Source organism: Leptonotus elevatus, chromosome 15 (genome assembly GCF_054856555.1).
Source record: "Leptonotus elevatus isolate MCC_2025b chromosome 15, RoL_Lele_1.0, whole genome shotgun sequence".
Lineage (NCBI taxonomy): Eukaryota > Metazoa > Chordata > Actinopteri > Syngnathiformes > Syngnathidae > Leptonotus > Leptonotus elevatus.
Window position 1 is genome coordinate 7,227,654 of NC_141253.1, and position 12,745 is coordinate 7,240,398.

The window sequence follows — 12,745 nt, forward strand, 5'->3', positions numbered from 1 at the left end:
TATATACTGTATGTCAAATGTGCATTTTAACTGGGAATGCTGGCAGAATATTGCGGACGGAAATAATGAAAACAGCTCCACACGTTAATATGACAGATTTTTGTACTGCTATTTTGATTAACCTGGGAGTTGAAAAAGGCATTGTTCTGCTGCATTCAAGGAAAAGCAGTTCCATCTTGAAGGTCACCATGTAAGCAGTAGCGTCTATGAACTGAGGTAACTACACATTTTTTCTTTGTACTGTGAAAAAGGAGGATTCAAACTGAGTGACTAATTGGGCCATTAGAGGGAGACCACTCGTTGAGGAGATGCGTTTCATAATGCCTAGCCATAGCGTCGACCTTTACACTGTAAATTAGAGAAAGAATCTATGAATCCATAAGGCCTTTTTGCAATGATTGTGCGCCTGCATGAGGCAAAGTGATGAAAACAATCCTTGAAAAATCTAAACTACCTTGCCTTGATTCAGATGAAAGGCTTTTATTACTAACTGCTCCGGCAACATTGATTAAGTACAAGTTTTGGGTGGTGTAGCAGTACCCTGACTTTGGTGCAGGCAGTATTTCAGTAAGTCAGCTTGATAAATCGATTCTCATAAGAATCCCGATTCTCATTTAGTACGATTCAGAATCGATTTTAAGTGTCCCAAAATCGATTTTATTTAAAAAAAAATGATGCTGTCTTACCTTTGTTTGTGTGTGCCTTTATTGGGAGCGCTGTTCATGTTGTACCTGATTTGGCCACTTAGGAGCAGTGTGGTTCCATGCGGTCTGATACACTGTTAAGTTGTAGCCACATTAGAGAGTAGAAGGAAAAAGTCACGGTCAAGTTATTCCAATAAAAGTTGTTTTTTTTGCAGTGTGGAGTCGGTCTTTTCAGTGATAAAAGTGCCGCGAGTAGAGCACTAATTAGCATTAGCGAGTCAGACTGGAGTAGATCATTACGGTTCCTTCAACATCTTTAAATTGAAACAAAAATCATTGTCAATCAAATCATTTTGAATCAAAAATTGTTCTTAATCAAAAATGTATTCTAAATCGAATCACATACCCAAAAATCGGAATCGAATCGAATCGTGAGATATTCAAAGATTCCCACCTTTGGCTTACTTGTGACCATGAACAGGTATATAGAAGATGGATGGATTGAGATTTTGGATGTGGTGCACATATAGTTGCATGTTACAATGTTACGTGTTGGATTCTGCCAAAAAGAGTCGGTGGTATTTGAGTGATGAGGTTGATTGGTGCCCGTCTGAATGAAGTGCAGCTTCCTGGTAATGTAATGTGTCAGATTCTCTGGCCCATATTGTTCATCTTTACCCGGTGCCGGTTTATTGCGATCTGACTTATGGAAAAGATTATGTCGCAGAGTCTCCAGCTTGCGTCTGGTTGATGATGCTTGATGATATTTTGCTCTCTGCATTTGTTCTGTAAATGAAGCAAAGGCCTCTATTTTGGGTTGATCACTTTTCTACGTCTTTTGAATATATGTGCTTCTTTGTGTAGTCAACATCAATTCACTGTTCACTGTGTTCAGGTTTGTCTGATTTTGTAATCTGAAAATGAAATATTCTGCTTCTCATTGACATTTCTTGCTCTAACTTTACGTGGACTTCATGTCTGACCCCCACACTTGGAAATGTGTGTCCCATTGATAAATGCCTCCTTGTGGGCCGAAATATCCCTTGCAATTATTGCAATGCTGAACCACAGTTGTCACAAATTGTCACCTCAAGAAATTCATCAGACTCGCAGTGAGGTTCAGAGCAATTAGTCTCTCGTGGTGTCAAGGTTATTTACTCATTCTTCATACTTTATGATAATTTTTCATATTACCATGTTGGTTATACATCACAGATGGTGTAGTGGTGTGAATGGTTGTTTTTATATAAGCTCTGTGACTGATTGGCGACCACTCTCAGGTTTTGTATGCCGAAGCTCCAGATTCCTGCAGCACTAAATAGGGTAAGCAGTATAGACTCTTTTTTTTTTTTTAAACATAAAAAAATTGGCTTTGCTGTGATCTGGTCTTCCATTCATTTGTTCAATGTAACAAATCATCCCTCATCCCAACATTCCCGAGCCCTAAATCTTCTCTCAACATGTTGCTGATGGGACTTCTCATTTGCTGTGTGATTACTGATGACCCAGCAAGCCTCAGCGGGGTTAACTCAAACCTACTGCTTCTGCAAACACACAAACTGCTATGCAAACAAGTTGGCTTGGCTTTGCTGTAGAGTAGTTTGGGTGTGCGTCTTTGCGGCTTTACGATCCCCAACATAACTCAAACCCTGACTGTCGATTGTTGTTATGTAATCACGCGTATACATAGAAGGGTTTCCATTCCGCGTGATGTCATTTGCCTGTGTTGACTTTACGTCCTGCTGTGAGGAGCATATGTCAGCTCCTGTGACTGCCTGTCGACAGCAGGGCAAATTGTGATGCTGCATGTTTATGTTTGTAACTAAACGAAAGGATTTCGAAATTTGGTGTAAAACTTGGCTCGGAAGAGACCACATGCACTTTGCTGCATATTTATGAAGAGTCTGTCTTGCAGTAATTAATAATGTGTGGGAGTGTCACCTACTTCTTCTGGTAGTAGCCTATAAATATGCAATCAATAAGAAGCCGGGCAGAGCGTTGAGTGCTGACCATCAGTACGGAGATTTCATTAGCCAGGGTAGCAGCATGTTACAAAATGAAAGCCCACCATTCTTGGAAAGAATCATATCATATTTTAACATTAAGTCTAAGTAACAGAATATTGGAATAACCTGAAATAATTTTGACACCTAGTATTCCAATCCAGTCATATCTATTGAGATACACATTTGAAGGACATCCGTGTTACAAAATGGATTATACCTCAAACTTACTGAAGCTATCAACTCATGAGCCCATCCAATCAGTATTCACTGAGCTCAATCACGATATTGGTCAAGTGGCAGCATCTCCACCACCTCAGACCTCTTGTACAGCAGCTTTTTCTGACCTCTTCCCTCTTGCAGTGGGTGGAGCTCAATTATAGCTTCATTCAAATGCGCAAGTGGAACAGACCAAGCGCAACTCCAGTCACTCGGTTTTTCATGAATGTAGTCTCGTATCGGTGAGTCAAGCATTCCGTTCTGTGATGCTGATTGACCTCCAATTCACCTGTTGAGTCCTGCTGTTGTAAATAAGTACTTTTACGCTAACTTCTAGTGCATATCCTTCTCTCAAACTTCTTCTCTTGCCATTTCCTCATTCGCAAATAAAAGATGTGTAGAAAGCCAAAAGGAAAAGCAAGACATGGAGAGTTTGGAGAAGTTCTCATGAAATTACGGTGGCCTGCACGATATTGCGACCTAATGAAATAGTTCGATGTCCAAAATGTGTACCATTAAACGTTTTGGTCAAATTCAAACTCCAAATTTAACTTGAACACAGCAAAAAAAAAAAATTCTGAGTATTTTCCTTTATTATTTTACTTATTTTTTTATTGTGTATATAGGGCTCTATTTTAAAGTAGGCAGAAAAACAGTCATTTCTTCCTCTCTTGGGACTTGCCAACCTATTAGGCCTCCATTGCTGTGTAACAACTGCATAATCTAACCTCATTGACCATAACCAAATTCTATATTATTAACAACTTTCATTTATGCGTGTACATCTAAAATCCAAATATTTAGTACAGTACTTATTACTCCCTGCATCTCTTACTTTTTCAATTCAGCGATCGTTCACTTCTTTATTCCATTTTATGTCATGGTGGCTTCATTGGGCCGTATTCTACCGTTCCCCCAACCTCTCTTCCATATGCCCTTCCCGTCTTCCCCTTTCTTCCTTTCTATCCATCACTCCCTGTGCTGACTGCTCACTCCCGTCATAAGGATTGTATATTATCATTATGGGAGGCAGCTGAGTGTTTTACATTAGCTATGTACACATGACCCTATCTGCAGTCTTATGGATTTTACAAATGACTGTGTACACGGTGACATTTTTGATGCAGCTTGTATTACTTTAAACCCTCTTCTTCAAGCAACGGCAAAAAAAGAAAAAGAAAAACGAGTTGTCCTGACATATTTTTAAAATATCAGCGTCCTGGCCAAGGAACATGGACTCTGGTCTGGTTACTGGGAGAGGGCCGGTTGCCCAAAATGTCAGCACCAAGTGATGACGTCAACAGCAGGCGCTTTGAGGTTTAGGTCTACCCAGCATGCCTTGCAGGTAGCATTTCTGCAGTGGTCATGAATATTGAAAGGTTACGAGAAGCGTGAGAGTGGAGGCTGACTGTGGGAAGGGAGAAATGTGGACATGATGTGTGGCTGAGTGACTGAAGACGCATTTGTGTGTTCACACGCCGGCTCACCCTGCGACTTAATCAAATACCGATGAGATTTAGAACAATGCCAAGGAATAAGAGGACAAATCCGAAAAGCTGTCTTGTTTGCAGCCTGAACCAATAGTCTCTTGCAAAATGTTGGACCATAAAAAATGATATTCTGCCTAAGAAAATTAAAAGGGAAGCTCATGAATAATGTAGTTAAAAGGAACATGTGAGAGTATGCCACATTACCGCAAAAGCAAAAGATGCCTCCGAACTTCAGTTTCTATATTTGGCCAACTTCATTTGCATAAGAAATATTCTAATTAAATAACGTTGTCATGTATTCATGTGTATCATTTTGATTGATTATAAAAGAGAAAGAGAACCTATAAAGTCCAACACCATTTTTTCCCCCGTGATACTAGTCAACCTCATCTGGACATCAATCATATTTGGAAATATTTGCTCCAGAGTAGCGACTATCACCAGCATAAATAAACCAGGCTCTGACAGGCCGAGGGGGGCACGTGCACGGCTGTCGGCCTGCTACCACTACCAATGTCAAAGTCACCAAAATTCGCCAAAAGTGCACAAATGATACCCACGCATCATGAAGTTATCGCTATAAGGAATGCTGACAGCTCTGGTATATGCTGATGTTACACATTATACAGTAACTGATATCGAAAATTTGCATGCCATTTTAGCCCTTTTTTTGGGGTCCCAACATTTTATAAGCTTTAAAGGGGAAGTCAACCTTAAACATTTCTTGACAATATGTTACATGAGACCTCACTAGTCTAAACGTGACATTGTTATTAATATTACATGTGTGGAAAATGAGTTGTGCTCAAAATCCAGCCTTTTTAATCCATCTCAGGAGGCGGCCATTTTGCCACTTGCTGTTGACTGAAGATGACAGATCACAGTTGATCAGGGCTCAGGCAGTGACCAATCACAGTTCACCAGTTTTCTGAAGGTGAGTTGTGATTGGTTTTTACCTGAGATCTCAGCAACTGTGATGTCATTTTCACTCGACAGCAAGTGGCAAAATGGCCGCCTTCTGATACAAACTGATGTATTTTGCTGCTTAACTCGTATTCCACTAACGCAATATTAACCCGAATGCCGTATTTAGACTAGTGGCGCTGCATAGAATATTATTGTCAAGAATTTGTTAGGGGTTGACTTCCCCTTTAAAGCTTTGAGATTCCACTGTAGCACTGATAATGTTTTATTTGACCTCAAACTGTCATGCATGTTGTGTTAAGATGAACTTGTGTGTGTGTGGCGTGGGCTTTTCTTTTGCATGTGCCGTGACATTGTTGGATTTGAATCCCTTAAAATTTATATAAAGCGTCGGGATGCATGATAAAGTCAGAAAAAGCATGCTTTGATTGTAATGGCTTGCTGAAGCAGTGGCCTGACACAGGCTATAAATATTTCAGATGCTCCGCTTTTGCACAGGCAACGAAGAGACAACAGGAAGATCCTGGTTTTGATCTGTCTCATCATTGTTTCACAGGCAATGAGGATTTTGGCGCTCTGCAAAATACATTCCACGTATGAAATGATTCTCGTGTTAAAACATTGAGAGGTATTACAGGCATTAAGCAGGCTTTATAGGCAAATATGACTCTGAACTCCCAATTTTTCATTTTTCATCTTGTTTTAATCGGTTTCATTACCAGCGTGTCACGGATCTTTGCCACATTTGATGAAAGAGTCTCATCAACAGAAGACACTGCTAAAATATGCATGAACTCCAGCTCTTATTATTGTTGCTTTTTTTAAAGTGCGTATATATGCATCCTTCTTGCCCTATTTGCTCAACTACTGTAACAGTAAAGTTGTCACCTTTAAGCAATACGACAATGTAAATTAAACTTCCTACTTTGCAACATAGCACCCTTCTATTATGTCTGACTCACCAAAGAGTCTGAAGTGCGACTACTCCAGCATCTACCCATTACAACTGGAGCAGCTGCCACTCTGTGGAGCCAAGCTATTGATTTTTAATTCTCAACGCGGTGACTTCATCTTGACATCGATCTGTACCACTTTCCTGGATGGATATGTATAGTTATGACATTCAATTTGTGAATGGATGTTACCAATGTTACTGTTGTGTTCGGGTGGAGTTTGTAAAGCAATTTTGTTTGCATGTACTCTAACCTGCAGTTTGACGCTGCCTGCATTATGATGAGGTTTGGAGTATGTTTTACTCACACTTGGTCTCGGTTATATAAGGGCATGATATTGTGTAGCTTACAATGCTGCGTGTGTAATATGCAATTAACCTACTTTGACTGGTCTCTTACATGTAGAACAATAAATATCTAATGTTGGATTAATTGTATCCTACCGAGGGATTCTATGGATTCCTTTTCAACTCTCCAGCTGTGCAGTGGCATTGTTTTATTCAGATACCAAATTTGGTGTTTTGCTAAAGGTACTTGCTCTCAAAAGGGGCACACAAAAAAATCTTCAATTTTGATTGAATTAATACAGTAGGTCCTTGTGTATATTACTATGCAGCTGTAAGCCTCAGGTGGCTCAAATACATCCCACCAGGCTATTGCGGGGCTTTGAATGTCACGGTGAGAGGCGCTAGCCACCAGCTGGCCGACGAGCTCTCCTCTCGGTTGGTGGACCAGCAGCGGGTCACCTCTTCGCTTGGTGATGTTTCAGTGTCTATCCACATATACTGTAACAAACAATTTGACTTGCAATTGGACAAGATAACCGAATAAAGATGCTCAAGTTTTTATATAGTCCAGCAAAGGCACTCATTAAGTATGCAGAAGCAGCAGGAGAGTAGAAAGGAAATCAGTTTTGTTTAAATTTTATTTTTATTTATTTTGGAACATCAGGCCAAGCAAGACTTTCTTTGCTGGCTAAGAACTACTTACATTTACAACAAATGTTTGTAAAAATATTTATTCCGTGAAATTTCATTGATTTATTCCCAGCCATATATTCTATTAATTTCGCAGTGTTTCCTTTGACTCTACTGGTTCAAGTACATGTATGTATGTGCATGTTCGATTTTTTTTTTTTTTTTGTCCATTCAGATTTTAGCACACATGTGCAGTATTGCTGGCTGATGTACGTTTCAGTCAGATTTCAAATTCACCTCAGAGGGCCAGCTAAGGTCACCATTTTTCCTGTTTTTGGCTGGTTTTGGTTGTGGTTGTTCCTGTCCTGTATTTGTCCCTTGTGATAGTGGTGATATTGTCATTTGCTATGCAGTTGCTATGGTCCTGCATTTGTCACTCTTAGGTCCTGTATTTATGTTCTGTATTTGTCACTCTTATTTTGCCATATGGGCCTTTATTCTGTTATATAAGTTAGTACATTGAGGTTTCTTAGCCAAGTTTTTTTTTGGTCAAGGTTTCTTGTCAAGATTTTTCTTCAAGGCCGTCTGCATCCAGCCCTGCTCTCTGTTGTTACTTTGTATTTTCGTATATAAAGAACGCTCTGTTTTTCAACTTCCATGTCCTTTCTGATATTTGTATTTGTAGATATTTGTGCACTCACTTCACCAGAAATGAGACAAAGCTGATCCAGGTACAGTGTAATTTAGTTGGAGAGTTGAAATTCACAGTTTTCAAGATGCAAGAAACTAATCAGATTGCATAATGGCAATGATAACAGTGTGTTTGTGTAACAGACTTGAAATGAGGTTCATTTGGAATAGTGCATTGGACAGGAGGGAGAGGCAAATTATCTCATTTGTTTGAAGATGCAATCACATAGAGCGCATATTCTGCTCCTGGTGCATTGGAGATAAGAGATGTGAGAGAGAAGTTCACTCTCATCAAAGCCATTGGAATCAACAGCTCACACTGACACAGAATGAGGATGCTGAAAGGAGCGTAGGAACGAGCCGAAAATATGGCGAATTGTGCAGGTCAGATGTGTCACAGTATTGGCTGGTGAATGAATACAAGTAAAGGTAGTCATGCAAACACACTTGCAAGGCAAAGCATGCGTACTTTAATCTGAGATCAGACAGGCAGACAGCACGCCTCGTGACAAAATGTGTGCTCAGCTACAGTATGCCTGGATGGCACGCTGTGTGGGCGATACTTCATTGTAAGAATCTTTCGACCAACTGTGATACCATTGTTCAACTCCATACTGTAGTTGTGTTTCAAAGTGGTTGTGGATTAAGTTTTGTATCCTGAATGCCTATCGTGAAACACAAACACAATATTGTCTGTGATTATGGTTGACAACGATGTCGTTAGAATTTAAAAACAAATTTCCCGCATTTTTGCACTCTTCCGTGTGCCACAGAAGTATCGTGGAAACCTCTGTTTTTGTAATTAATCGGTTCTAAAGAGTCTGACTAAAACCGAAATTTACAAAAACTGAAGCACTATTTCCTGTAGAAAATAATTTTAATCCAATAGTTTCGGACACCCAAATATATTATCAAAAAACACAATTTTAGAGAAAATAGTAGCAAAGAAAATTATGTGAAATAAGTACTGAGCAGTTGTCACTGTCACCTTTTATTATCCTGCCCCCAGGGGGCCAAGGTTTGTACAACAGTACAAAGTACCAGCACAATTTTCACTCACTCACACAAACACGCACACATACAAACATGGTCTCCCAGGCGGGGAAGCGAACCCACGCCAACCTGCATCGTAGGCAAGTGACGGTACCAACACAAGGTCCATTGAAAAGAAGCAGAAAATGTGGCAAATTTTGTTACATTCAATTTAATGATGTCATCCACTGTAAGCTTTTATCAAGTTTGTTATTGACGATTTTCAACAGTTTAAAAACCAAGTGGTTTATAGAAACTAGGACAAAATTTATGCGAAAAAGACAATCGAAAATTGAATAGTATGAAAGCATTGGCAAAACCAAGGTTAGCCTGTATGAAGAGAATTTAACCTTTGTATAGTAAAACTTCAAGTCAAACTATTAAATTTTTGTTGATGCCTGGAAGCTGTGTTTGTTTATTTACATTTTTTTTATTTACATTAGCCATTAGCATCTACTTCGTGAAATTTGTATCCGTATTTAATTGCTATGCAATTAATTACCCGTATTGGACAGAGCATCTATACTCTCTCGTCACCCCAAAAAAACTCAAAAATCCTCCCCAAAAAAGGCTAAACACAGTTGTGTAGTAACTCTCCCTAGATTTACTGAGATCTTGTCTAACATCACACATACAGATTGTTTGAACGAAGGATGAATTTTATTTTTTTATTTTTTTATTTCAGTAGACTCTTCTGGCTATTGATTTTTAGAGGTGACCTAATATAGTGGTGTCCAAAGCTGCCTTTTATCCATCTGGTGTGGGCATATTCTCATTCAACGCCCCATTAACATTCGCACTGCAGTATGGAAAATGAAAGGATTGTTGTCTCTCATCATGTGTGTTTTGTCAGTGAGCAGAAAGATCTGCTCAAGTGTATGTATCTGCTTGTTCTTAACAGTTTCAGTTTTTTTGTGTGTGTTTTTTTTTGCAGGCTGATGCAGCCACCAGCTTTCTGCGCGCCGCTCGTTCAGGCAACCTGGACAAAGCTCTGGATCACATCAAGAATAGAATAGACATCAATATAGCTAATCAAGTAAGCGTATCAAAAAATTTGAAAACTTGAACATTCTCAGTAGAAGATTACCAACCCGATAGTTTGGATTAAAAGTCAAGTTCAATATGCAGTATACAAATATTTGCATGATAGAGGTCAGGGTATTTTGATACCTGATATAACAGCCAATCAGCAATCAGCCACCTGACTTGCAAAAAAGCACTTGAATCAACCACATGTCAGAGCCAAGAAGCAAAAAGTAGAATTAACTCATCCCAGGTGGGAAAACACTTTGCATCAATATCTGATTCGACGAGGTTTTTGGTTTTAAGTTGCATGATTAAACCTGAATAAAAGACAATAAGATTCATTAATTTACTACAATACCACTAATCTAAAATGGATCAATGATTAAATTGTATTTACATTTTGAGTGGGCTGTTCAACATAATATATATATATATTTTTCATTCTTCAGTGGCTCAGCACAAAACATCTGTTTATTTTCCCTTAGTGAGGTTACACCTTTGAAATATGTCATCAGAAGTGGATGCTGTCAAATTATTCCTAAATGATCTTTGACTGTGTGATACTCTGTCAAGGTTATTACAAAAAATATGTTGTTCAAGTCCAAGAGAAAGCAGTGAGTCGCCATTGTAAAACATAAAACAATGCAAATTCATGTCGTATTTTAATACCTAAATTATACAAATGATAAACATCATTTTCCAATAGAATAACCTCCACCACGTTCCTTACTTGGAGAAGTATCGTTTACTCCTGCATTCCAAAAAACAGGCATGTTAGGTTCATTGTAGACTTGTCTGTAGGTGTTAATGTGAATGCCAATTATGTTTGAAAAATAAATAAATAAAATAAAATACTATATAGCCCCTGGCGACCAGTCCAGGGTGCAAACGGATTCACACCCAGTCAGCTGGGGTAGACTCCAGCTCATTCATGACCGTCATGAAGACAAGTGCAATAAAAGTTGGATGAAGAAGTAAATACAAATCGATCAGCTTGTTTCGGGGCTTCTGGATCTGTTTCATAACACGTTGGAAGCTACAAGGATTTCCCACAGTAATGGGGTCACAATTATGAAACAGCCTGAATGAAAACACTGTAGAACGACATTTTATACTACAGGGAACAAACCTTGGCTTTTACTTTAAGTCTTTAGTGGATCATTTAATTGCAGCGCATAATGTCACTGTATCCTGGGAGGAAAGTCTGTGTGCAGTTATCCTCGCTGGGACTAATAAAAAAGACAGGAAAGATAATTAAAAATTCAAGACTTCTGGATACTTCACCTTTGTGTAAAGTGGTGTACATAAATGATTCAGTATTTCACATTAACATCCTTTCAGTCTTCTGCCTCTAAGTTTGTACTCTTTCACCTTGTTGCATAATTGGAACGTAACAAATGCAAGACATTGAATGTGTGATTTGTATTCACACTGCACAAACACTAGTAAGGAAGTGGACATAACGATATGATTTTATTTCCTGTCACTGCAGTATACTTGCCAATATGAAAACAGTGCGGGTAACTGAGACTTCTGGTGGTCAGGTTGGTCTTAGCGAGTTTGGAAAAAAAGACAGAATCATTGGAGTGCATTTTTTTGTCAGAACTGAGTAGCTGTGGGTTTATCATCTATTTTTAGAAAGGAGCTCGGTAACTACATGAGGTATGTGCTCCACGGTGAGAGAAATCCGATTTGATTTGCAATTTGAAATTAGGATTGAGAGTTCATGCAGACTGATAGCCAAATTTGGCAGCTTTTAAAACACACCTTAAAGCTTGAAGTCTTAAATCTCCAAACATTGTCTTAAATCTTTGTTTGTCTGATTTAGGCGGATAATAGTTGTGTAGCAGACTGTATTAGTGCAGCAACTTCAAAGAGCACTGCTAATTAATTCATTAAGTTGCCATAAGAGATGTATGACTTTAGAGTAATGCGGTCCATGATTATATTAATCCTGATTATTAACAGGATTATTACAGTGGAACTGCACACATTTAGCGATACAGATAGTCTCATCAAGGGAATACATTTGTAATACTGCTGGCCTCCAGACATTAAATCCATCTCTTTTTCTCACTCTCAAAGAACGGTCTTAATGGGTTGCATCTGGCCTCTAAAGAAGGTCACGTGAAAATGGTCCTGGAGCTTCTCCACACGGGTATCGAACTGGAAGCCATCACCAAGGTACAGTTGCTCTATGAAGAAACATGACATAAAATTGCTTTGCCGCCAATATGTAGGCAAACGCTTTAGGAGTAATAGCCAAATTTACCAGCAAAAGGGCATTGAAGATAATTGTTTGATCATTTGTTATGTCCATTTTGTCCGATCTCTGTGTAAAAGAATCCATCACCTCCAGAGCGAGTTTATCTAAAGTGCATATGGGAGTGAGAGCCTTTTCAAATGTACAAGGGCAGTGTCCCTACAGAGGGGTTCTGTTTTGTGTGCGTATGGTTATTATAGCCTGTATCTTTTACATCTATTTCCTTCTCCATATGACCTCTAGAAAGGCAACACTGCTCTCCATATCGCAGCGCTGGCAGGACAGGAGAAAGTGGTGGCTGAGCTTGTCAATTATGGAGCCAACGTTAATGCCCAGTCACATGTGAGTCACGAAAAGAATGTGAGGGCATGTGTGCAAAGTCATAGATTGGTTTATGGAAGTTTCGATGTTACATAAAATACCTTCACAGACTAGGAAGGCTAAATTTTCCCTCATCATCATACCTCACCCCTACGTCCAAACGATCACTGTGTTTCAGATTTTCTCAGGCAAAATTCAGTTAGGATACCCCAGCCATGTTTTATTTAACAGGCTTTTTTTTGCGCTTTGCATGGCTGAGAAAC

General features: G+C 39.1%; 1 protein-coding gene across 1 annotated transcript in view; it reads left to right on the forward strand.

Annotated features, from left to right (window-relative positions):
• Nucleotides 1-12,745, forward strand: part of LOC147161802 (uncharacterized) — a 64,108-nt gene that overhangs the window by 14,644 nt on the left and 36,719 nt on the right. Inside the window, exons 5-7 of the mRNA XM_086095964.1 lie at nt 9,807-9,908; nt 11,984-12,082; nt 12,405-12,503. Of these exons, the coding sequence (XP_085952090.1) occupies nt 9,807-9,908; nt 11,984-12,082; nt 12,405-12,503 (300 nt within the window). The remainder of the gene's footprint in view (nt 1-9,806; nt 9,909-11,983; nt 12,083-12,404; nt 12,504-12,745) is intronic.